The sequence below is a fragment of the Diabrotica undecimpunctata genome, chromosome 1 (genome assembly GCF_040954645.1).
Source record: "Diabrotica undecimpunctata isolate CICGRU chromosome 1, icDiaUnde3, whole genome shotgun sequence".
Taxonomy (NCBI): Eukaryota; Metazoa; Arthropoda; class Insecta; order Coleoptera; family Chrysomelidae; genus Diabrotica; species Diabrotica undecimpunctata.
The window spans coordinates 8,714,091-8,741,582 of NC_092803.1; the positions used below are offsets into that span (position 1 = coordinate 8,714,091).

At 34.6% G+C, this 27,492-nt stretch overlaps 1 protein-coding gene across 1 annotated transcript in view; it reads left to right on the forward strand.

The window, feature by feature from the left end:
• Sema2a (Semaphorin 2a) overlaps positions 1 to 27,492 on the forward strand; it is a 1,119,544-nt gene that overhangs the window by 873,745 nt on the left and 218,307 nt on the right. The window contains exon 4 of the mRNA XM_072536254.1: positions 17,812 to 17,874. Coding sequence (XP_072392355.1) covers positions 17,812 to 17,874 — 63 coding nt within the window. The remainder of the gene's footprint in view (positions 1 to 17,811; positions 17,875 to 27,492) is intronic.

Below are 27,492 nucleotides of genomic sequence, written 5' to 3' on the forward strand. Positions count from 1 at the left end.
ATTGCATAACAATGATTAGAACTCATTATCCTTTTTCAGTGCAAAGCTACAAGTTTTTCGCCCTCCCTGAAACATTACTCATTTGTGACTTAAGGTTCTTTGCATTTTACCTCCTCATATATCACAAGTTCATCTAAAATTAGTTAAATGAGCATACATCCATTGCTGGAAAGTGAAATAAAACCTTAACGTATGAACCATATATAATATAAAACGTTCAGTTTCTTAATAGGAAAAACCGAACTAAGTCAGTTTATTTATATAAGTAAAAACTGTGCAAAGAACAGAAGTATAAAAAATGAGTATACAAAAAGAAAAAATTTTTAACATAGAGCACAAACAAAATTCAAAAAACACTGATACTGTTTATTGGTTTACCATTAATAAGATTTATATTCAATTTAAACGTTGTTTACATCAAAGTAAAAGAGACAGATATTATTATATTACCAGCGAGACGCAACGTGAACACTTCAAAAGTTCTAACGAGACAGAAACTTGCCACTAATTTCTAATTTAAATCAGCCCATGCAGTGTGTATAGTACCATTTGTGCTGATATGTGTTCTCACCGATTATTGTTACGTTGGGATCAGTCCAACCTTATGGAAAAAATTAAAGCAGCAATCAATAAACTATAAACAAATACCTCTGTCAGTGTAGCACGAATCTAGAGCCTATTTTTAACAAGGAGTATCATGACTGGAATACCAAACACACCACATGGGATTTGATTCGAAAAAAAAGAAGAGCTCGATGCATATGGCAATAAACGAGAAATCCACTAAATAAAATGTACTTTAACAGGATAAGTCATGGACTAAAAAAAAGGCTCTTTACAGTTTTATGTTTCTAAACTCTCAAATAAAGACCACTCACTCTATATGGAAAGCTACAACAAAATTTAAACGACCGATAATAACAAATTCACCTTTAAGAAAAACAGATATGACCTGGGCCTGCACAAACGCAAAAAAACCAACAGTATTCGCAGAGCGTCTTGCAAGTGTACTCGCAGCACCAGATACTAATAGCGATGAAGATGATAATATAAGAATGTATCTCGAAACTCCACGTCAACTATCTCTTCCTCTGACATTTAGTCCAAAAGATATTTGACAACAAATAAAAATGCTAAATCCTAAGAAAGCTCCTGGCTATGACTTGATAACAGAAGAATTACTTCAGAAGCTACCGAGAAAAGCAATGGTGTTATTAACACTAATATACAACAGCATACTACATCTGTGCTACTTTTTAAGACAATGAAAATTTGCTCAAGTGACTATGATTCCAAAAACCTGGTAATCCCGCAACACAAGCAAATTCATATCGCTCTATAAGCCTATTTTTTAACATTGTGTTTTTAGGTATTGTAACAAAGATGGCTTGAGGCAGTTTATGGGAATCACTTTTGTGTTATACGTTGCATTAAAAAGTTTTACTAGTATTTTTATATTATCCATCTATTAGCTTCAGCAATTCACTTGGTATCATCTGGACCACAAGCTTTCCACATATACGATAATTCAAAACGATAAATATCAAGGTAGCAAGATATAAGCTATGCGATTGTACAAAATTACTTTAGAAAGATACATTAATTATTTTAATGACGTTACAACCTCTTTTCAATGAAGAGAAGAAAAAATTAATAAACAATTATACGTTTTAATTGTATATCCTGTAGAAAACTACAAAAGCTGGAAATACAAACTGTACCATTTTATTTTCGAGTTAATCTATGGGACTTTGTCTAACTGATAATCCTGCAACTGTATCTTTGACCTTTATGGGAAAAGCTTCGAAAACAACGACACAATGGGATAAATTATTATGGTATAATAGCTGAACAGAGTACAATACTAATTGCGATGTGTAGTAAGAAATTATTAAGGTATAAATATCTCTAGTTTATACGATTAAATTAACATTGAAACTGATTAACAGCTGGATTTGATTCGCATATCTAGTCGTTGCCGAAATCCCGACTAATCTCCTTTATGATCCAGACAATGTAAACCGTCACACCCCTCGCGAAAAATCCCATTCTAATCCCGTCGAATCATCATTTTATAACTGCCACTTCCCCACAGCTATTTGTTCAAATTCAAGCTTATCCGCGGAGTCGTCATATTCCGGTAATAATTTTAATTTTTAGCTGAGGGATATCTTAGACACAAGATAAACAACATCTGTATTTCACTTACCGACATCAAAGAAGGCTGTGTACAAATAGAACATGTAATACCGGCATATACATCTATGTAAACAATAATCAAAACTGGAATTGAAATTGCAGGTATTTTTGCTCCGGTTGGTACGAGCGACAAGAGATGAGAGATTAGTTTCCAGTTTGTAGATACGTTTTGAATTGGTGGATATTTTAATATTGTCTCTGCTGTGAGAGTATACAAGTCTGTATATAGTAACATGCATTCGGAAGCTAAGTCATTATAAACTGTCCCAGGATAACGATGTATAAAAAATATTTTTAGATAGCGTTTATCTGACAATGAAGCTTGATGAGTTTGGTAAAGCTTTGGTATCTCGTTTAACAGATTATATAATATTCGAATGGTCAAAAACAAAAATCAACCAAATTAACTATAAAAGCTAATACTAGATCTATCTATTCTTTTTTTACTTCTATCATTACAATCTCATCAAGGTTGATCAATAGACATCTTAACTTTAATTTATACTACTAAAGATTCACTAAAACTATATATGCATATATAAAATTAGTATTTCTTGGGTTTAGATTCAATAAGTAATATTAAATTTGCATTTAGATTTTATTGTCCATTGAAATCATTTTTGACTATATAAAAACCAAACCGAATGAATATGGGTTTTAATAAAGTTTATTTTTTAGGACATTAACCCTTAAAGCGAAAAACTGTTCATACATTGTACGTTTTCAATAGACCTAATTTTACCTTCAGCTATTTGGAAAAAACAATTTGTTCAATTGCAGCGATTGTTTTTTTTTAATATTGTTTAGTATTTGCAAAGCCCATCCATCGATGATGTTTGCGTTTACCAGCACGTTTATCGTCACTTTGTTAGGTTTTATCGTCAATTTGTTTTTTTGTTTTGGCGTGAACTAAAAACAATTTAATCGATGTAAACAAATAGAAGAGCAGTACATAAAAATGATTCGGATGGCGGTAATGGGCTTTTCTAGATGCGAATCCACTGACGAATTGGTCCATTACCTCCGACAAATTGTGTATGTTTCGTTATTTACAATCGCCTACTAGGTAGATTTTTGTTTTAATAAAATAATATAAATGTTATACATAATAGTACAGTTGAAAATCACATTTGTATTAAGCAGATTCTCAGAAATGTGAATGCGATAAAGCGACGACATCGTTGCCAGTTTGTGATGACTAGAGCGCGGAATAGATGCAATATTTTTTTGAAAAAATATGCGCATATATATGCATCTTTTTTTTATGAAAATATGCACAAATATTGACTTTTATTACAAAATATGCAATCCGATATGTAATCAAATTTAATGATGTAATAGAACAAAATAGGGTGAGAGAAATACTATGATCAAAAATTGGTTTTTATTTGGAAAATACACATAGTAAGAAAAACATGGTCAGATACAATTATTTACTATTTTAAAATGTTACAAAAAGTAAGTATTACAATATTATACAATTTCTCGTTTGGAAACACTATAAAAAGCATTTACAACATCATATTTTTGAAGTTTTCCAGTGAAAATGATTGTCTTCTATCAGTAAAAATGTATTTAGACATAGAAAAGGTTCATTTCGTAGATATTTTTGACTATTTTTAAAAATTTAATCCATTCATTCTTTGTTAAAGTCACTTCCACTTTGCGCCTTATTTGATCTCCAACTTTACCCGGAACGTTGCCACACTTAGCCATAAAAGTTTCAATGGTACTAGTGGACTCTCTTAAACTTAATTGTACACTCTCTAACGATGTGATCATATATCTGTAATAAAATAGTATCTCTAATAAAAAGTAAATCTCTAGCTACACTTGCACTTTGTAACAAATCCTGACTTTAAACTACACTCTCAGCGTCGTCCTCCATGTCCAAAATTAAGTCTTTAACGGCATCAAAATGTTCAGCGTAGAATATAGCAGAGTTAATTCACGTTCCCCATCTGGTAATTACAGGTTCTCGTGGTAAATTAACTCCAGGCAGTCTCTCCCTATACATCTGCACTTTTAGATGGGCTTTGATGAATACTTTTTTAAAATTTGAAATTAGCTTATCCAGATTTAGCCATATGGCTCACACTCCCTCTAAGGGGAAAATTCACTCATCCCAGATACCTACGATATCAAAAGGATTTAGCTCTGGTGGGACTCTTTCCGTGTTATCGAGCCCTAGGTGACTTGGTATGCTGGAGTATCTCCCAAAAATTTTCGTACACATTTGGACGTTGAGAGTAGTACAGCTTTCTGCATGGTCTTCTAGAGATGTTCATTCAGACCTAGCTTTTTTATGTTTTCTAGGAGGTTCTTTGGAATGACTCCAGTAGTAGAGAGAATAATAGGTATTGTCTGGGTACTTTCCATTCTCCACTGTCTTCGTATTTGAAACTTCGGATCCCTGTACTTGGCAATTTTTTCGTTCTGTTTAACACAATGTTGTTTGTCTCTTTAGTTTATTAACTAGTACGAAATCTGGTCTATTATGTGCCACTGTTTGGTCTGTGAGCACAGTGCGGTCCCAGTATAGCTTGTAGTTGTCATTCTCAAGTATACGTATATCGTATCTCATATATCAAACTGATACTATCAAACTGATAGTATCAGTTTGATAGCTATCTCTTGATGAATGATCTTTCCTACTGAGTCGTACCGTTCCTTATATTCAGTTGCTGCAAATGCCTGACAGCCCCCGGTAAGATGTTGGATGGTTTCCTGAGCATTCATAACGGCATTTGTCATTTTGGACCTAAGGGTCTTTGACGATATATTTGAGGTAATTTTTGGTTAATATAACCTGATCCTGAATGGCCAGTAGTGAACCTTCTGTTTCAGGGAACATCTTTCCTGATGTCTGCCAATAGTTCGACGCTATATTGTCGACATGGTCTTGACTGACCTCATTGCTATCCAGGTGCTCATTTTTTCGTCCTTAGTAAGATGGTTTATGCGCATTTCTGGTTCCCTCAGTTTGATAGGTGTTCTACTGCACAAATCGCGCCATGTAGAGTAGATGTCTCAGCTTGCACCTGAAAATAAGTCCATAAATTAGTAATTTGTTTTTCTAGTTGCTAGCTTATATCCATAAGTCTTCGTCCTCCTAAATACCGCGGTAATGTCGTTCTTTTTACTGCACTTCGAGGATGGTGTTTTTGTGCCTTTGTGAGGTGTGTTCGTACTTTTCGCTGAATATTTTCTATATCCGTTTTTGTCCACTTAACAATACCAAATAAGTAGCTAAGCGCGGAACATGCCTAGGTGTTTAGTGCCTTAAACAAATTTTTACTGTTAAGCTTACTATTATTATAGAGAACAAATCGTTTTAAAATTTTGGGACATGGAATGTGAGGAGCTTGTTCGAACAAAGAAAGAAGCACAACACGATTCAGGAAATAAACAGTTGGGAGTTGGGGAACAACTCGAAACAACTTTTACAATACAGCAGAAAGAAAGAGATTAAAACAATATTGGGCGATTTAAATGCAAAGATAAGAAAAGGCCGATTGGACAATATAATAGGTGATTATGGTTTAGGAACAAGAAATGCTAGAGGCGACAGATTTTGAAAATAACAAGGACCGATCATATTACGAATGAAATGGTTTGCACAGAATGGGAAGAGACAGAGAACTTTTGACCACCATTAAGAGGAGAAAGACACCATATTTGGGGCACATACTTAGAAATGATAAATACGAGTTGTTGCAGCTGATTATGAAGGGAAAAGGTGAAGGAAAATAGGACTGGTAGACGACAAATTATATCCTGACTGAAAAACATTCTCGACTGGACCGGGTTAAACACACAGATGCTTTTAAGAAAAGAAGAAGATCGAGACGAATTTGCAATGGTTATAGCCAACCTTCATTAGTGGAGTTAGTTGGAAATTTTTTAGAATTCTGTATACAGTTCTCGTCGACATTTTAGTCAAATCACTATACAGAGTAACTACATCGTTGACCAACATGCTTGTATTCCTTTCACGGAGTACACAATACATGTTGTCTATAATAGTTTTTTCTCCCAGCGAAAAATTTAAGTATTGTTTACTTTGACTGCTCCATATTGCTCACAACAATAAAATACGTGTTCACTGCTCCGATAATCTAATGAAATAACTAAACTACTGTGTAAAAAATGTAAAATATTTACAATGTGTTTATGTAAGTTATCCTGTTTACTTCGATAGCAAAACAACTGAATCCCTGAGTTGCCGGCTTTCATCGACAATCGCGGTTTTAGAGATGTTTAACTGTTACCTACTAACCTAAAATTATTTATTGTAATTGACCCAAATGTCCTTAATACTCATATTGCTACATTAAAGTGATATATTTATATAAATAGGTATTTCTTCAATACAAGTAGCTTGATCGTAACTTCTTATGGAATTTTTCGTGCGCCATTGGAAGACCTACAATAACGCTAAAACGTCTCTATTACTTCTAAGAATTTACTGCCTACACACATTTTTTTTTATATTTTTCAATATTCCCGAAAATTTACAAAACATTCCTTCTTAGAATTCTTTTCTTGTTATAACTTGTAGTTCCTTTAAATTCTTCTGTTCGAATAGATAAAGGGAACTAATTGTGTCGAATGCCAAATTTTAATTTCGGCAAAACAGCTTTTCTAAATTCCAGTTCGGTATAAATTGGGGCAATCCATTTAAAGGTTATTAAGTCTCACCGGGCTAATACCCTACGACCGACGTTGGGCCTATACGGCCGCTGCGTCGTTGCCGCGCCATTTAAAAAACGATACCGGAACAATGACGGATAAATACGTTACGGTTTCCGCTATGCAGCTTGCTTGTGCCCAAAGGTTGCGGAACTTTGTATGAATAAAATTTTGTATCAACGTTTTTATGAAAGTAACTTTGTCTCATTGTAAACGTGTCGTTTTCGAATTTAATATTTTGTTTATAATTTTCTTTTAAATATGTCTGTACGTTTGTTAGTCCCTCTTCATACTTTACTATTTTTCTTCTAAAAATAGTTGGCGCTCAATATTTCCTTCCTTATTAAATTTATTTTATTTCTTTAGTTATCTGATATTCCATATATTTTTATTTTTATTGTAAACTTTCTCTGTAAGAAATCATATCGGTCAGCCCTCGTACTAATCCGAATTTTTAGATCCTAAAATTTTGATTTCCTTCAATAGGCATGCTAGTTTAGATTTTGGCCGCTTGATCTCTTTAAAAAGTCTTATCCTATTTGGAAAAATTTTTAGTAAACTGTTTTAATATATTCAGTTTTGAACTATACCAGAGATGTGTTTTGTATTTTTTTTTTGTCATAATTTGTGTCTAATTGAGTTCATATAAATATGCGAAATCATTTAAATAATTTCTAAGTTGTCAGGACTGTATCAATAGTGTTGGTTCAGAATAATTAGGAGAGGTAATTAAATATTATACAGACAATAATTGAATTAAGTTTATAAAAACGCGTACCAACATCACTGCTGTATACACTCGCACACCTGTGCGTCACATAAGCAAGTTTCATACACGGTTGTGTCTCGTACGAATTTGATGTTTCTTTCGCGTCGTTTGTCTGTAACAGATTCACGGTACTTTATATCACATGCATCATAGTACTGTTTATTTTACCTGGTCTTTATCACTAAGAGAGGCGGAAAAAGCATCTGTCTTCTACGGGAACCAAATTAAGAGAGGCTAAAAATACGTCTGTTCTCTAATGAAGAAAATCGGAGAGAGTGATTTTTCTGTTCCATTATCCAAAAATGTATGTGTTTCACGAGCTGGGGTAAAGTCAGGAGTAGAAACTGTTACTATGAGTTAACCTAAGCAATGGTTGTGAAATTGAACAATGTATTCTTATTAGTTGTTTCTGTTTACATTATGTTGAAATTGTAGCAGTTTACCTATTTTAAATATCTAGCAATTATGTAGAATCATTGTTCATATTTTAGGTTTAATATTTTGTTTTTAAAATTCTTTTGTTAGAAGAATATGAAATAAGGATTTCAACGGCTGTCGCCGCTTTCCTTCTTTCAGACAACGTCTCTTTCTTTCAATTATTTCAGAATGAAAAACAGAGAAATAAAAATACTTTGTTATGCAGACGACGCAACATTGCTAGACCAAGATGAAGATAGTCTGCAAAAACTGGACCACAGATTTAACATAAGAGCAAAAGAATTTATTATGACAATCTCATCTCAGAAAACTAAAACAATATTAGTCAGCACAGAACCAACCATAGATATTGATGGCATCAGTATTGAACAAGTAATGGAAATAAAATACCTGGGAATTATACTGTCCAGCTATGGATACCTAGACAAAGAAGAGAGAGATGAAATACAAAAAGCAAATACACTGGCAGGATGCCTTAATAACACTATATGGCGAAACAGACACATTAACACTGAGATGAAGTCAAGAATTTATAAAGCCAGTGTAAGACCAATAATAACATATGCCTCAGAGACAAGACACGATACACTCACAACGCAAAGGCTACTGGAAACTGCAGAGAGGAGAGTACTAAGAAGAATTACGGGAAATACGCTGTGAGACCAAAAAAGATGTGAAGACATTAGAAGAAAATGTAACGTACAGTCTATAAATGAATGGACACGATAGAAAAACAAGAATGGAATAAGCACATAAGCAGAATGGAGTAGACCCGTGGCGTCAAAATAGCATAGCGTTGCTTTGTGCCTCCAATTATGAAAACTGGCAGGACACTGGTCTACCTGGCCTTTCGGCATACGGCCGTTAGCGCCTCCACTGCCCCTACACCAAAATGAAGATGGCGCGTTGCATATGCATCGCGGGGCTCCACCTCCCCCGTAGTACCTGTGTTGCGATTACCTCACCTATCTGTTGTCCCCTCCCACGGGCGGACAGGTGACGCAGGTAGAAGAATTTCCACCTCGCACGTAGACAGGTCGATACCGAGGATCTTTCCTCTACCACTCTTAAATCTCCAGGCGGGTACGTGCCGAGACACCGACACCCCTATTGGTGGTGTAAGGCCAAAAGAGGCCCAGCTCGTTCAACCTCGCCTGGTTCTCTTGGAATGAGAGTAGAGTGGTCCCATGAGAGTCTCGTCTCGGATGCTAGGAGTGTAGACCGGTGAATGTGACGCCTAAGAGTCTCGAGTACGTTTCTACAGACCCGAAACCTCAAGCGACGGCTCTCTACCTCTCGATTCCTACCCATTAGTCGCCTCTTACGACAGGCAGGGCCTTCTGACCTCGACCGTATTCTTATCTCCGCGAGCCGAACGGAAGAGATAAGTCACCAATTGGCAAAATAAGTATCGGACGACCACGCAAAAGATGGAGTGACATCCTTCCATAGAGGTATTAATCCGCCAATGAACAAGCAGAATTGCTTATAAAGAGGAAGAAGAAGAATAAGATTACAACGTCTCCATTCGTTTCTATGGCCCCGTTTACTTCATCCCTTCATGATCTTCGGGGTCTGCCTCTTTTTCACCTTGTAAGGTCTGCTTTTCTCGCGTGTCCATACCAAAATAAACATTTTTTTTTTCAATGTATCTTCCTACGATCCAGTCTTATTACTCTTATAGCTTCTTCTCATAAACCCCATTTTGGTTGCTGTAATTTTGAACTTATTTCACTTGTTTGTTACCAAATTCTCTGCTACGTAAGTATTACACTACGTTCCAACATGTTATATATTCTCTTCTTTATATTTCTGGTAGTCTGTTTATCTCATAGTACTCCGTTTATTTGCTTGGTACATGTTTTTGGTTTTGCTAATCTACTTTTTATCTCTTTCTCAATGATTCAATTTTATATGATTTATTTTTTAAGTTAATTTCTCTATATTCGTCCATTTCCAAGTTTCTTACTGATTCTTGTTCGATTGTAATTCGGTGTTTTTCAGATTTATTCAAAGTCCATTTTTGTGTATTTTTTTCTAGTTTTCGGAGCATATATGATAGATCTTCTTCATCTTGAGCTTGGTCATCTGTAAAACTTAAACTATACAAGAAGTTTTTGTATTCCCATACCTTCAGATTTCCTTTTAAGTGGCTATAATATTTGTTCTAGGAATATCTTGCATTCTAACTGTAGTTTATCTTTCCTATTATTTAATATTTCTCAGGAAATAATTATATTCAAACCTTCTGCAGGAATACTTTTTTATTAACTTAATCTAACATTTCATTTTAATATCTTGATATAACTTTGCCGGTCCTGTAAATCCATGTTTATCCGTCAGATACCGGTGTTACATATTGACTTGTAAAGTTTATAAATGTTCCTAAGTAGGCTTTACTATTTTAGCTTTGTCGGGTATATCCTTAAGCATACCTTGGTTGTAACCCAAAATATTTCTTGAATAATATTCTCTAAAACTTTACTCTAAAGAATACCAGATGATTGCGTAATATTTAATTTATAATAAATTTTTTTAGTTCAAACTAATTTTTATGATTTGGTTTGTGTGTGCATGAATGCTCTCTGCCCTTGAGATGAGCTAGCTAGCCTATTTATACTTTAGCTAGCTTTATTTATACTTTTAGAATTATCACAGTTACAATCCATATATCTAGAGATATATTTTAACTTCCATTTTACCTTGAATGCACGTTATCCTCCATTTTCACAGCTACTATCTGGGTTTTATGGTCCTCTCTGATATTTTGCTTTCTTTTTCATACCAGCAATTTATCTTATTTGGCAATAAAACACTAAAAACTTTCAAAACTTCCACAAAATTTATTATAATGTCTTATCATTACAGCTCTTTTGGTAAAGTGCCTTCCTCAACTGGTTTTTGGTATATGTTTACACTTAGTCTTTAACTGAATAGGTTGAGGAGGGGAGAACTGTTTGTCTCAAGTTGGTCATTCAGAATTATGTCTGTATTTTTTAATTTGTAAATCAATTTACATTGATTCTGATAAAGATAGCTTAAGGCTTTTATTTTGGATGTGAACATTTTGTTATATTCTAGAACGTGAAGTGCGTATGTAGAATCTGTTTTTCTATTATTGAAGGTCCTTTTATGTTCTGCTATACGTTTGATAAAAGTTCTACCCGTTTGACCGATGTAAGTTTTTGAGCAGTCGCCACATTTAAGTTTTTATACACTACTGTGTAAGTGCTTTTTATTTTGGCTCTTGTTGTTTCTAATATATTTACCTAAGTTGTTTTTTGTTCTAAAAGCTGGTGTTATTTCTTTCTTTTTTCTGTTTGGCTATTTTTCTTGATATCTTGTAATATGTAATCTAGTAGAAGGTACTGGCTTTCTTATGTATCAGGGATGTTTTTAAAATCTTTGTCTATCATCAATCAGCCCTGAGTTGTCCATTGTTGAACATAGGCCTCCTCTAGACTTTTCCATCTGCTTCTGTTCTGCGCCTCTGCTATCCAATTGGTCACGATTTTTTTGAGGTCGTCGGTCCATCGCGTTGTCGTTTGTCTATAGATGATAAATAAAAATATCTGATAGGAATGGGCTTAAAGGATTACCCATTATAAGTCCTGCACTGTTATTTGTATATCTCTGATCATTAAATTCAAAGTAGTCCTCGTTTATGCAAATTTCAAGAAGATGTAAAATTTCAGTTATACTGATTGGGTTTCTAGTTTTATGGTCTAAAAGGTTTTTTACTAGAACAAAAGTTTCTGTAGGAGGAATTGGCTTGCAATAACACTATCTATTATTTTAAAGTGCTTACAATTGCGTATATCTTCATTATTTGATAATCTATATGAGACTGATTTGTCCAAAAATATGCGTAACCCTACGAAAAAAGTGTTTTGCAGTAGCCATATCAGTTTATCTCATTCGGTGACAGTTGCTTCGTCGCCATTCCGAAACAATAGAAAGTCCTCGGCAGCCGTAAAGAGTGTAAACCCGCGGGAGCATCTCGTTTCACGTTCACCCGTAGAACAGAAGACGAATAATAGCCACCATTTGTTCCGGAAAAGCGAATTAACTACTTTAATTAGTTTGAGACACGTTAAATTTACGTGTACGCCGGCTGTCATTCGAGCCAGAATCGGCAATTGCCGCCGCCAATAACAATCCGGTCGTTTTAACCTTTGATAATTTATTTCTTTCCTTTCTGGAGGTGGCTGGAGGAAAGGAACGGAAAGGAAACCAAGCTTACAATTTATATACGACGGTTTGCTGCTAAGATTTGTTGAGGCGAGAACAAGGAATGCTCTACGGCTTACTATGTTGCCTTCCTTCAATTTATGCGACTGCCAAAATAATGACGCGATATTTTCGAGGCAGATTTTTAGCCCGAACGAATACTAATTTTGTATTTTTTCATTGAGAGAAAGTAGACCTCAAACAGAAAATGAAATGTAGTAAATGCATCATACCAACCGATCTGTAAGTTACAACCCAAATCTTAAAAAAAGATTGCAAGAAATTATAATTGTATCTTATAAAAGGACTTAAAATTAATTCTTAAGACTTAGTAGAAAAGGGTAGGTAAAAAATTCGACACCAAGATCAACAAGCTCAATTCAATAAATGGGTGAAAGTATGGGTGAAATTAAAGAAGCTGAGTAAAACGTGATAGTGAAAAGTCACTCCAATCAAACGTAAAAGCTTTTTCTGAGGAGTTTAACACTTTCCTTGTATCAGTCTCCGATGAAATTGTGAAATATCCATTAAAATTATTACAGAAGGTATTCTAAATCACAGTAATTTATTGTTCTGTTTTCATTATCATTATCAATATAAATCGGTTTGGTTTATTTCCTGAAACTTCATGCTTTAATCCAATTGTTGATCTGATCTAAGGAGTTCTATAGGCAATGTACTGCTTCTGCATGATTACTTTCAACTAAGATTGTAATATTTTTTTATTTTTTTTTTTTAGTTCTCAACCATAGTGTCTCTGTCACGAGAGGTAACTTGAAAATGCCCGATTAGACATACACGACTTTCTTCCATAAATCTTATTACCTTCTTTTTGAGTTAATGGAATGGATATCAATGGGATTAGACAGTTAACATGTGTTCGATCTGTTAATTTTCTGAAAAGAAAAGAGCCATCTCTTGGTGGGTTGTTTAGGGAACAAGACGTGTTTTCTCTGGCAATTTGCTTGATTTTGATAAGCGCAGTAATCTTACCACAATAAGTTTTTCTAGTGAGAAATTAATAATGTCAAATCAATCTCAAAGCTAATTATAGATTTATTTTTAAGCGATACTATAAATCTCCTGAGATTTGTTGTAAGCTTAGAGTCAGTGTTTGAATTACCAAGAGAAAGACCATCAACAACTGTAAGTTATATTATGTTACAACTATAAATTACCAAGAAAAGCTTGATAGTTGCTGGATCTTTGGCAAATTCAGGTTAAGAATCATATCTTTGTCCACCTGTTAAATTACTATTACGTAATAGAGTAAGTAAAGAAGCCTAAACATTACTTTACTTTACTATAGTCATTGCATCTTGATAACCATAGTACCAAAATTACATTATTAGGTTTAGAGTTTTACTTAACTCAAGTAAGTCCTGATTAAAGATTATGTATATTTTTTGTTTTATTTGATTTTTAATTAACGGTTACCACATCTTTACTGATGAAATTATAAGGTACTATTTAATTTTGCATATAATTCTATGTTGGAGAATTGTAACAGTCCAGTTGTTCTTGTATTTTACCCCCTAGAAAATCTATAAATTCGTTTATCTGTTTTATTTTTATTTGCACTTCAACCATTCATCATCATCATCATCATTAGGCTCTACAACTCTATGTGAGTCTTGGCTGCGTTTACTATTCCCCTTCATTGTTGTCGGTCCTGAGCAGCTATTTCCCATCGCTGTATTCTCATTTTGCGTAGATCACTGGCTACTGCGTCCTTCCATCTCTTTCTTGGGCCTTCTGTCATCGGACCTTTCCCAGAATGTGGCGTTCAGGAGTCTTTCATCACTCAATCTTAGTACGTGGCCCGCCCATCTTATTCGGTTTGCTTTAATGTAACGTACTATGTTTTCATCTCCATATACTGTCTGGAGTTCATCATTGTGTCTTCTTCTCCGTTCTCCTGTTGTCTCTTCTCTGCAAGGCCCATAGATACTCCGCAGTATCTTTCTTTAAACTACCAGTAATTTTGTCGTTTCCCACTGGTTCAAGGTCCATGTCTCGCTTCCATACGTTATTGTGGGACGAATTATTGTCTTGTACTTGTACATTTCAACCATTCGTTAAAATAAATTGTTATCTGTTTTATTTTTTTTCCATTTCAACCATTTATTGAAAAAAATTGGTTCTGTTTTGAACTAATTGATCTATTTCTACTACTAATAACAAGTCCCCTGATTAAGTATTAATTTTAAACAATTTGATAGTTCTATAATGATGAGAAAGAACGATCAGGCTGCATAAGCCTTCTATAAGTGTGTGGACTATTTCCACCGAACAAGAAAGTAATTTGTTGTTAAAGATCTAAGGTTCTTTAACTTTCTTCTTGAGTTTGCCAAAAAGTGAAATGGCGCTCTTTTTCTATTTTTTTTTTTATTATCTGTAGTAATTTGTTCTGTTGAACCAAGTACCAATTTCAAAAGCTAGTTTTGAACACACGACTCGCTCTTCACCAACCATTTAGTTGCCGTTCACACTATATCGAATTAGTGACCTTTCTAGCTACATCAAAAGAAAAAAAGCTACACATTGGTATAAGATACTTGTCCTATCATCAGTAAACGTAACAATAGTACCTTGACTTAGATCAGGGGTATCTATAGTGTATAATATTATGTTCAGAACTGGTCCAAAAACACTTCCTTGTAGGACAACTGCTCTAATTCCACTCGAATCAGAATATGCTTCTTCCTGATTGATTCTGAAGCATATGTCTGATCTATATAATTCTAGGAATAGAAAGTACTGTTTTGATAGATAACAGCTTAGTTTATATGTATATATGTTACTAATCCTTTATGCTATACCTTGTCAAAAGTTAGGCCGTTGACAAGGGTGTCAAAATCCCAGCTTTTGAAAACGGGCCACATCCAGGAAGACAGCGGTGCAAACTTCTTTCTTCCAAAGTAATTTGTATGATATTAGCGATCCTGAGCACTTGGCCAATTATAAAATGACTTGTAAATGGCTAATTTAAATTAATACGAATAAATTAGGTTTATTTCTTTAATTAATTACTCCAGTCTTTACTACACTAATACACTACAACTACACATTACGATTCTCTATTACACCGCATTAGTACCCGGAAGATGGTCTATAGCTATAGATGAGGTATCTTGTCTATAAACCATATTATGTGAACAATTAATAAGCATATTAGTTTGAGGGGTAAAAAAGCACTACAGTGTGGGAGATGTTTACCCAAAACAAGGTTTTAAAAGATATTATGATATTATGCAATTATTAAAAATGTGGAAAGGATGGTTAGAAAAAGGGATCAATTTGATTATTAATGGCTAAGACAGATACATATCCACAGATCTAGTTGGAAAGCTGCGTAAAGGTAAAGGCACAAGGAACAATAATTATTGTCTTATACACCGACTGACATATCTCAGTCGGTGTTGCAAATTACTTTTTTTTGGCTATGTGGCAACGTATCGTTTACTATTACAAAACTTTTAGAACATCCCTTGTATATACCAGTCCAGTATAATATGGACTACCTTAAAATATTTCTCTGTAGGTAAGTTAGTATGTTTGTTTTCTTGCCACGTACAAATTTAACACAAAACAAAACACGTACACAAATAAAAGTCAAGTCGTCCACCGACCAAAGAATACATTTTCTTCTAAAGAACATACGAGGGTACTTAAAGTATGCGTGGTGGTATTTTGCCTGCGAACGAGAAAAAATGCCCCGGTGAAAAATTCAAACGCGGAGGGGGATGTCAGGCGTTCCCGTAATTTGTTTTTCGGTGTGATTCTTCACCGGAAAAAAAGACATTCTTTTCCATCAGCCTTGATATACATCAGACGTACCCTCTTTGCATTATTTAGTAACACGGAGCAAGTTTCGCCCCTAAAAGTGCGAAACAACGCCGTAATGGTCTGGCCTACACACAAATTTGTACCAAGTTTTACAATTACGCCAGAAAGTTTTGTAGTTAGTGTTGAGCGGACTCTTTATTAACGTGGTACAAGAAACAACTCGTTTTAGACAACGGCCTTTTAATGACCGATTTTTTCTTGTTCTTTTTTCTCTCCGGCAGTTATTTTTCAACTATGCAAACAAGTCTTAAGGGTGGAAGTTGACAGGAAGTTTGTTAATAAATTTTATGGCCCGGTGGAATCTTAGACGGTGCCGTTACGTTTAATATGAATGTTAAATATTTAGCTGGGAGGAGATTATGAAAATTGCAGAAAAGACTCAAAAAAGTATGTATTTAGGGGATTTTTATCTATGTATTTTGCAACCTGAAAATTTACAATAAACAAAAGATGGTAAAAGGTGATAAACGTTACATTTTTATTTATTAATATTAATATTAATAATACAGTAGACTCCGTCTATAACGAGAACTGAAATGGCAGACTAATTACCTCGTTATAAGCGGATCTCGTTATATCCAACAACAATAGTACTGTGCATACATATGAATATGTAGTTTTCTAAAACATTAACTTTCTATAGTGAAGCCATTCGGAGCAATATAAGATGCTAATAAATATTGTTTGAATGGCGTTTTTAAAACAAAGTTGTTTACTGTTATTGTCAATGAAATGCATTAAAACAAAAAAGAGTTGTTTACTTTTACTGTCAATGATATACGTTAAAACAAAAAATCTGTATTCTGTAAATATAAATATGTATATGTATAAATATGTATATGTATAAAGCGTATAAAGTTATTTTGTCATTTTTGACTGCTTTAAATTGTCCAGTATTCTATCTATCATATTTTCTAAAGATGTGAAACAGTTTTATGCTTCTTCATTTGCGTTTTGTCCTTGGATAAAGTTTCTGACAACCTTTAAAACACGTGTGAATGGTCAACCCAATACAATGACACTTGTGAATCATAAATTTTACATTTCCGACTAAGAATCATAAATTGTAAGAAGTTTATTGCGGGCGGCCCGCAGTTAAAAAGGGTATTTATTTATAGCTACGACCGGGCCAAAACGTAAAAAACACGTTTTTCAATCTTATTTTTTCTCGTTATAAGCAAATTTACCTCGCTATAAAGGGTTATAGTTCAATAGAAATTTCACGGGACATCTAATGTACCTCGTTATAAGCGAAACCTCGTAATAACCGTGTTCGTTATAAAGGGAGTATACTGTAATTTTAATTTAGATTTAAATTTTCTACTAAATCATTTAATTCGCTCATTACTTTTCGTCTAATTTTGGTATGCATTGTGTCATTTTATTTTAATAGATATTGTTAAAATTGGTGGCACTTGACATTTTGTCAAAGAGACATGCCCCCACTTTTCTGATAGATAAAAGAAAGTCGGGTTCATAATACAAAAATATTTAAATAAACTTTTTAAGTATTTTACAAAAAATACTCAATATTTTTCTTAATCACTACAAACTTTCTTATAAAAAATTTATTTGTCAAATTTAAATTTAAATAATGCAATCGATCTTAGTACTTACTTATTTTTCTATTTCAGAGAGATGCTCTCAATCTTGAGCCAACCAATGTTGCCAGCTGCGTCTCGAAAGGAAAATCAGAGGTGAGTAATACAATTTAATCATAGTAAATCTATTTTATTTACTATTTAACCTCTTAACGAGTTAACTCGAGCGCGCTAAACTGAACAAACTATGCATACTCGAAATAATTCGAGCGGCGTTGTACTTTATGTTGTTATAATTTGTCATACTCGAATGCAATCTAAAATTACAAATAACAATTTGAAAGAAAAAAAACAATCGTTTTATTGATTTTACATTACCTTAATTGCACTAGTGGCCATATTCTGGAAACTTTATAAAAATTTTAGTTTTGTTGTCAGCATTCCTCTTTTTCACAAGACTCATGTTATTTATAAGTTTATCTATATTTTTATTGCATCGTTTTATGCTTCTACTTATTATTTAACATCTATTTTAAGAGAAAAAACCCTCTAAAAATTTAAAACATAAATAAAACAACAGCCGTTGCCGTGAGCTATTACTAGATATATTTAAAAAAAAATGGTACAATGGTTATTATCAAAAAAACTTTATTTGGTGGGATAACCTTTGTTTTTTAGGACAGACTGGATTTTGCGAGAAATGGAGTTCACGAGACGAGCCAAATCTTCTGGTTTAATAACGCTAAATCAGTTTTGAACAATGGCTTCTATCAATTCTCTCTTGTTACTTGGGTTTCGGTATGATACTAACCCTTTCATCCTGGACCATAAATTTTCTGTTGGATGTAGATCGGGACTATTTCCAGGCCAAGGCAGGACAGTAACATCATGGTTTCTCAACCATTCCATGAAAGTCTTAGCCGTATGACAAGGCGCTCCATTCTGCTGAAAGATGCATTATTGGGTACTCCCTTCAAACAAATCTCTAATAGTCGACAGCAGTTTGGCTTGCAGTATCTCTTCCTGATATTTTTTTGCATTAATATTGCCCTCTATTTTTGCTAAGCGTCCAACTCCATTAATGTTCATACAAGCTCATACCATGACACTCACAGGATGCTTCATAGTGACCGTAGTACACCGGGGCAAAAAGTCTTGCCCTGGTCGGCGACGAACAAACTTCACTCCGTCACTCCCGTAGATCGAGATTCTGGTTTCATCACTCCAAATTACCATACTCCACTGTTCTTCTGTCTACCCTCTGTGTGCTAAAGTCCAATTAATGCGTTTTTGCCTTTGTTTTTTGTTCAGGAACGGTTTTCTTCTAGGAGTTTGTGCTCGCAATCCATTATCACACAATTTTTTTCTGATAGTGCGGTACAATATTTGTAAGCCAGTTGATTTGACAATAGCATTAATTTCTTTTGCGGATCTGCGACCATCTTCTAAAGAAAGTCGGCATATTCTACGCTCATCTTATTGACCAACTTTCGATTTTCTGCCTGTTTTTTTTGCTGATTTTGTCGTTCCAGTGTTATGATAACATTTACAAACTTTCATTACACCTGATTTTGTGGCGCCACGACCCAATTTTTTAGCTATATTTTGATATGTGTAACCTTCGTCTCGAAGGATAATTGTTTTGGCTGTCTTTCCTGGCGACTAGTCAACACGTTTTGAGTTTCTTGGTGCCATTTTCGTTGAATCGACACTAATGTATTCCTCTCCGACAATTAAACAATATCACCTTAGTATCTACCTGAAGTCACTAATAAACACTGGAAGTCGCACCAAGCTGTACTAAACGCTTCCAATTGGGTCATTGACTGACTATAAAACCCGGACGCAATACAGTATTGCCAAGGTTGCCATTCACAAATCTTGAATTTTCGGCTTTTCGCTTGAATCTGTTTCCATATTTTATTAAATAATTATGTTAATTAGAGTGATAAATACAGAAAAGATTAAGCAGAAATATAAAACAATAAAATAAAAATGTAATTATACTGATAAACTATATAAATCACGATCATTAGAGGAGTGAGTGTTGCTGGAAAAACGATGATTTTTGTAAAGTTTCCAGAATTTTGGCCACAAGTGTATTTTGATTGTTTAAAATAAATTTATATACGAAGAATTTTATATCTGAATAGCTATTACCACATTTTAAAATAAGAAGTATTGCAATTCCTTCGATTGACGTAGAAATACAAAAAACAACTACACCAGCAACCTGAATCAATCGATTTTTACATATCATCTCATATTCCTCTCACGCAGCCCGTTGTAAACCTCACAGAAATTACCCCTAAGCCCCGCCGAACTGCTAAACGCAGCTGCACCCGCCAGATCCGCACGGTACAAACAAAACAACGAAAACAAAAGAAGCATGTAAGAGCATGTAAGTATTATACTAACACAAACACCCGTCGGGTCCCGTCGTTTGTTTCAAAGACATATGTTTCTGTCACTTTTCTATAAATATGCAAATGTATAAAAATCTACGAGACTCCTCCAAATGAAAATGTCTTTTTCTCATTGAGTCCGCGCGTGAAAAGTCCATGCACTTGAGAACGTGATTTTCCGAGATGACACATATATACATAATGGAGGCCATGGCGGGAGATAAAGGGGACGACTGGGAGCTATGATTTGAATGAAATATAGACGATGGGACATAGAAATGGTAGTAAAATCTTTGTTTCTTTTATTTATCTTTGCAGTCAAGACACTCTTTCTTACTTGAGATTTGTCTGTGATAACAAGAATATTTGGAAACAGGACGAGCAAAAGTGTACACTTATGTTTTCTATAATGGAAACAACTGTGATGATTAAAGAGAATTCAAAATAATAATAGGTTTTTGCATGTGATTTTTTTTTAAATCGTCGTAATTTGCTTAACGGTAATTGACGTCGTAATTGGTTAAGAAGGTGTCCACGATACAACAGCCCATAAAAGAAATATGGACACAGAAATCCCTCCCTAGTGATTGGAAAATTGAAATACTTTGCACCATACACAAAAAAGGAGATATCTTTGAATGCTCACAGGAGATCCTCTCTCCTGTATACTATTCAATCTGGTATTAAAAAAAGTAATACGTATGTCACAAATCCCAACCACCGACTCAATGTATAGCAAATCAGTGCAAATCCTTACCTATGCTGATGATATCAGTATTGTTGGCAGAACGGAAAACGCTGTACAAGAGGAGTATGTAGCACCAAAATAATCGGGTACAAAAATGGGTTGAATAATAAACACCAACAAAACTAAGTACACGAAAATAAGCATGCAACTACAAATCCCACGGTCACTTGTTATGGAAAACGATGTCATCAAAAAAGTTAACGAATTTGTATACCTAGAAGCGCTCGTTAACGCTAAAAATAATATTACCGCAGAGATAACCGCAGAATTTCTTAGACCAACAGACGCTTTTGGAAACAATCTCCTTCTTAAGTCCTTAATTGTATCGAGAAATACAAAGGTATAACAATAATACGTCCAGTCCTTATATATGGTTCAGAGACCTGGACTCTAACAACTAATGAAAACATGTTAGGATGTTTTGAAAGAAAAGTTCTAAGGCGAATCTATGGAGCAGTGAGTTACAATGAACTTTATAGAATATACCAGGAACCAGATATCGTAAAGTAAAATAAAATAGGACATCCGAGATGAATAGTGCATGCAATGTGGATGGAATAAAATGACCCTACTAGAAAAACGCTCCTTGATATACCCATTGGTCAGAGAAGAAGAAGAAGACCCTGAACAAAGTTCCTTGGTTATGAAGACATGAGAAATATGGGAATACGTGCTTGGCGGAGAAAGGCGATAGATAGGGACGACTCGAGAGAAATTCTTGAGAAATCTATGACCCACGTAGGGTTGTAAATCCAGAATGACGAAGATTTAATTGACTGGAACCGTATCAATTGTTATACATTTTTATGTTAAACGAATTATTTAAAAAATGTTAAGACTGAATGTTACGAAAATATGTTAAGATGTTAAAATTTCTGGAACAGAGTAACCCTGTTGCATTAAACTCGTCGTTTTTTTCTTGTGCCTAACCATGGTTAAATATTCGCAGAAGATAACAAGCTAGTGGTTCTAAACACATTTTATAAACTACCACCGAGGAGATTGTATACATGGAAGGCACCAGCAGATAAACCCCATAACGTAATTAGAAACCAGATAGATTATATATTGGTAAATAGAAGATTCAGAAACAGTTTTAAATCTGTCAAAACATATCCAGGAGCGGACATTGAATCTGACCACATACCTTTAGTGGGAGTCATGGATGTGAGACTGAAGACAATAAAGAAAAAGTCTAGACCTAACTACGACATGGCAGCCCTGCAACATCCGGAAGTTAAAAAGCAAGTGGGGGAATATATTAACAATCTAGTTAAGCAACTAAAAGAAGAAAATAACATCCAACGAGAAATCAATCAATTCGAAGAAATAATTAAGAAAACTAAACAAGATCTGCTAAAACCAAACAAAGAAACAAAGAAGAAATCTTGGATGACTCCAGAAATCCTTCACTTAATGGAACGCAGAAGGTTAATTAAAGAAAATGAAGATGAATACAAAAAAATGCAGGCTTACATCAGAAGAAAAATAAGAGAAGCTAATGAAAAAGAAGCTGTGGAGAAATGTAAAGAAATAGAAAGACTACAAGGCAAGCATGACAATTTTAATGTACACAAAAAGGTAAAAGAAATAACGGGTACTTTTAAAAAGAGAACACAAATGAAACTCATAGACACCAATGGAAAATTAATCATTGACACCCAAGAGATGAAGGACAAATGGAGAATATATTTGGAGACACTTTTTCAAGATCAAAGAACGGATTATAGGCATCCATTTTCAGAGAGGATGACGGGCCCGGACATACTTAAATCCGAGGTAGAAGAAGCAATAAAACGGATGAAAAGCAGAAAAGCTGTAGGGCCTGATAATATCGAAGCTGAATTTTTAAAACTCTTGGAGGATGAAGGAATAAATTGGATCACGGCTGTCTTCAATAAAATATACAATACAGGAATCATCTCTGATAAATGGCTAGAATCAGAATTCATAGCGATACCTAAAAAACAGGGGGCTAAAAAGTGCGAAGAATATCGAACAATCAGCCTAATGAGCCACATGTTGAAACTGTTTCTTAGAGTCATCCATGGAAGAATATATAAAAGGTGCGAGGAACAAATATCAGACAGACAGTTCGGCTTCATTAACGCAGTGGGTACCAGAGAGGCACTTTTCGGAGTACAGGTACTGATTCAAAGATGCAGGGACGTTAACTGCGACGTATACGCGTGCTTGATCGACTATGAAAAGGCATTTGACAGAGTTCAACATCAAAAGATGATAAACATTTTAAAAGAAGCAGACCTGGATGACAAAGACCTCAGAATAATTTCAGAACTATACTGGAATCAGACCGCATACATGAAAATTAACGAAGAAGAAACAGATCACATAAAAATACTACGCGGAGTTAGACAGGGATGTATTCTATCGCCGTTGATATTTAATATGTACTCAGAAAAAATTTTTAACGAGGCTCTTTACGGAATAGACGAAGGCATCCTTCTAAATGGTGAAAGAGTAAACAATGTTAGATATGCCGACGACACCATGGTGATAGCAGATAGTTTAGAGGGACTTCAGAGGCTAATGGACAGAATAAACGAGTACAGTCAACAGTACGGACTAAACATTAATACCCACAAAACCAAACAAATGATTGTCAGCAAGGAGAATATAAATGGGGCTCATCTATACATTAATGGGACGCAGATAGAGCGAGTAAAACAGTATTGCTACCTGGGAACTATTATAAACGAACAGTGGAGCAATGTACAGGAAATAAAGTGCCGCATAGGAAAGGCAAGAACGGTCTTTAACAAAATGAGCGCCATCTTCAAAAGTCACAACATATCCCTGGATACAAAAATGAGACATTTGAGATGCTATGTTTTCTCTGTGTTGTTGTACGGGGCGGAGGCATGGACGCTTACAGACACCACTATTAAAAAACTTGAAGCATTTGAGATGTGGCTTTATAGAAGAATGCTGAGAATATCATGGACAGCAAGGATCACGAACAAGGAAGTTCTAGAAAAAATGAAGAAGGAACCAGAGATTGTGTTTACGATCAAACGCATAAAATTTCAATATCTGGGACACTTTATGAGAAACCAGCACCGTTACTCCCTGCTGCAGTCTATATTGCAAGGTAAAGTCAAAGGTAAGCGAGGACCCGGTAGAAGGAGAATATCATGGCTGCGGAATTTAAGAACATGGTTTAAGAAAACCTCAACGGAGCTGTTTCGAGCCGCAGCGAGCAAGGTCATGATTGCCAATATGATTTCCAACATCCGAAACGGATAGGAACCAGAAGAAGAAGAAGAACCATGGTGGTCATGATTTATTTTAGCTTTGTGTTTAGCTATTTACATGAGTTCCTTATTATCCATTTTTTTAAACCTAGTGAAAATAATCAAATGACACCAACTGCTTAGGTTCTATCACGAGATGCCGTGCTGGACTTTTACCGACTAAAAACCCTTGAGGTCCATTAGTGTAGAGATGAAGTGGAATCATATATCATGCGTCAGTTGGTCTGTGTCGTTTTAACTGACAAGAACTACGTGTTCAAGTCGAGCAAAGAAACATGTTGCTCTTTAAGTATTAAATTTTTATCCAATGTCATCGACTTAGAGTCTTGTGTTTTACTTCTGTATCAGTTTACTAAAAGATAGTTTGGTGGTGTAGGTATAATGGTATGGGGCGGCATTTCTTTAAAAGCACATACAGGTATTGTTATATTAGGGGCAGTTGGCCTTAATGCTGATTGCTACATTAGAGAAAAGCTGAAAAAATATGTGTTACTTTGTATGTATTTTGTAGGTGAAAGTTTTCTCCTAATGCAGGATATTGCTCGGCCGCACATACCCAGGATAGCAATGTAATACTTTACAGCGATGGAATTTGCTCATGTGTCGTTTTCGAGGTCGGCTGTCTTATGCCCACCCCTGTATAGTATAATTTCTTATTTTCATTGCGTTTTTTGTATAATTATTATCAATAAAGTTAATTTATTTTTTGCAAAAAAAATATATTATCTCCGACACTGACTCAAGGACATAGTAAAGATCTCCATTCAAAAAAATAACATAAAATATTCAACTTGCGCAAACTGCTGTAACATCCTTTTATTCTTATGATAGTTTTTTCTATGTATGGAAAGCATCTTGGCTAGACGCTCTATATCACTGACGGAGCTTTTCATCACTTACCGTTTGAATCTATTTCCCAACAAAGTCGAAATGGACTTGGTCGTTCCTTTTGATGATCCAATTCTTTAGTAGTATCCGTATGTATATCCTTATTTGCAATCGGCTCCTTTAATTATTTATCAGTCACTTTAATACTTTCGTTCTAAACTAATATTTTCAGTTACAGAATGATTTTTTTATCAAAAAAACTTTTTTTATGGCACTGCAAATGGACTAATACTGATAAATCTAATACTGATAAATCGTATTACTTGAATCTAAATCATAAAACATATAAATATATTACATTTGTTTTTGTGAGGCACAAAAGACACGAGCATCATGTCTTTTTGGAATCCAAAAAGACAACTTTTAGTAAATTTTTCCTTGTTTTTTTTTTTGCAAAGTTACAACTAAAGTGATTTTTTTGCAGTGAATAAATAGCAAGTGTAGACAGCTAGTATAGTAGTTGTTGGTCGTAAGATTTCGATTGCTATTTTCTATCAAAGAAACAAGGTGACTTGGATGTAACGTACGGACAATCGGGCTGTTTGCCGCAATTTATTTCTAAACTTGAAGTATAATATGTCTTTGCATCACATAAAGCATACATTTTGATGCCGTATTTTGCTGGTTTGCTTGGTATGTAACAACCCAACTGCAACAACTTTGAAAAGGATGAAGCATTAAGTTATTATAAACAAAAATCATTTGTAACTCATAACAACCTTGTTATCTCAATTCCTGTTCCGTCGCTTGGTCAAATTTCTCTGACATTTGCAAAATGTGATTTTTTTATCCCAATCAAAATCAGCAATCCTAAAGACGCCATAAACTCGTTTCTGTTTATACCCTTGCAGTCTCATTCTCTAGAAAATACTTGACGTAATCTTATTTCTGCAATATATCTATTAGTGCAGCATATAATCTTGTCGATCATGTTAGTGTCTATTAGTTTTAAACAGGCTTAAACAGCAAGAAGCTCATTATTGATATTTCGGGCTCTATAAGTGACATCATGTTGCTCTTTTACAATGTTATTTTTTTTTTGTCTTAGATAAAGTTGCTGTTCTCATTTTGTACCATTTGGCAGTTCTATCTTTTGCTACATAATAGTCAAAAAGTGAAGCTGTTACGGATTCTTAATTGGATAATACCTCTTCAGAAACACTTGTCGACATCTTCTTCTATATACTCTTCAGACAAATCACTATCACTAGACAGAGCGTTATCTGATTAGATTTCATTTTCATCCCATAAATGCTCAAATACATAAGCAATCATAAGCATAGGCATAAGCAGCTCAATTTGTTGACAAAGGACGTTTAGACATTTTCGTGGTTTATCTGAAAAAAAAAACAAAATTCAATCATTATTATCAAAATCAATATCCAGATTTAGCCATACGGCTCGCACTCCCTCTAATGGGAAAATTCACTCATCCCAGATACCTCCGGTATCAAAAGGATTGGGCTCTGGTGGGACTCTTTCCGTGTTATCGAGCCCTAGGTGACTTGGTTTGCTGGTGTATTTCCCAAAAATTTTCGCACACATCTGGACGTCGCGAGGAGTACCGCTTTCTGCATGGCCTTATAAAGATGTTCATTTAGACCCAGCTGTTTTATGTTCGCTAGGAGGTTTTTGGGAATAACACCAGTAGTAGATAGAATAATAGGTACTGTCTGGGTACTTTCCATTCTCCATTGTCTCCTGATTTGTATTTCTAGATCTCTGTACTTGGCGATCTTTTCGTTGTATCAATATTATTATTATCATTATTATTAATATTTAATTTCAAAACTTAAAATCTGATACATAATGCAAATAAGCGAAATAACATTGTCTAAGATCATAATACTTACATAAATAAAAAAAATTACCCTAAATTTCGCGCACTATAAATTTTATGATGACTGTTCCTCTTGATTCAAGTATCTCACAACAACTAAATTCAGTATCCAGCCAACCAAATTTAACTTCCAAATCGTACCTAACGAAACATTCCAAGAAAAGAAAGGTGTTGGGCAGCAACTAAATTTAGTATAACAGTGGCGTACACTATTTTGTTAAATGGTCATAAAATTTATGTAAGCGCGCGTGCTCAAAGGTTAAAGTCTTACAATGTATGTTGCTGGGATTTTTTCTGTCTGTGGTTAAGTTGGTATTGTTGATTTGATATTATAAATCTTTTCTTCCCATTCCAGAGTTCTGGAATTCTATACCAGCTTGGACAGATTTAGTGAATGGGTATTATACGTTTTTTGAATCGTTTGGAGTAGTTACTAAAAAGAGCGTGGTTTCTGCTCGCAGTGGTACATGTGGTACATTGCTGGAGCTGATTCGTACCCGTTTTCCGCACTAATTTTTCCCTATATTAGCACATCTTTGTCCAATTTAGATTTGATTATCTGCTTGATCAGATATAGTTTGCCAGTTGTAGTTATATTATGTTCGGATTCATTTAATT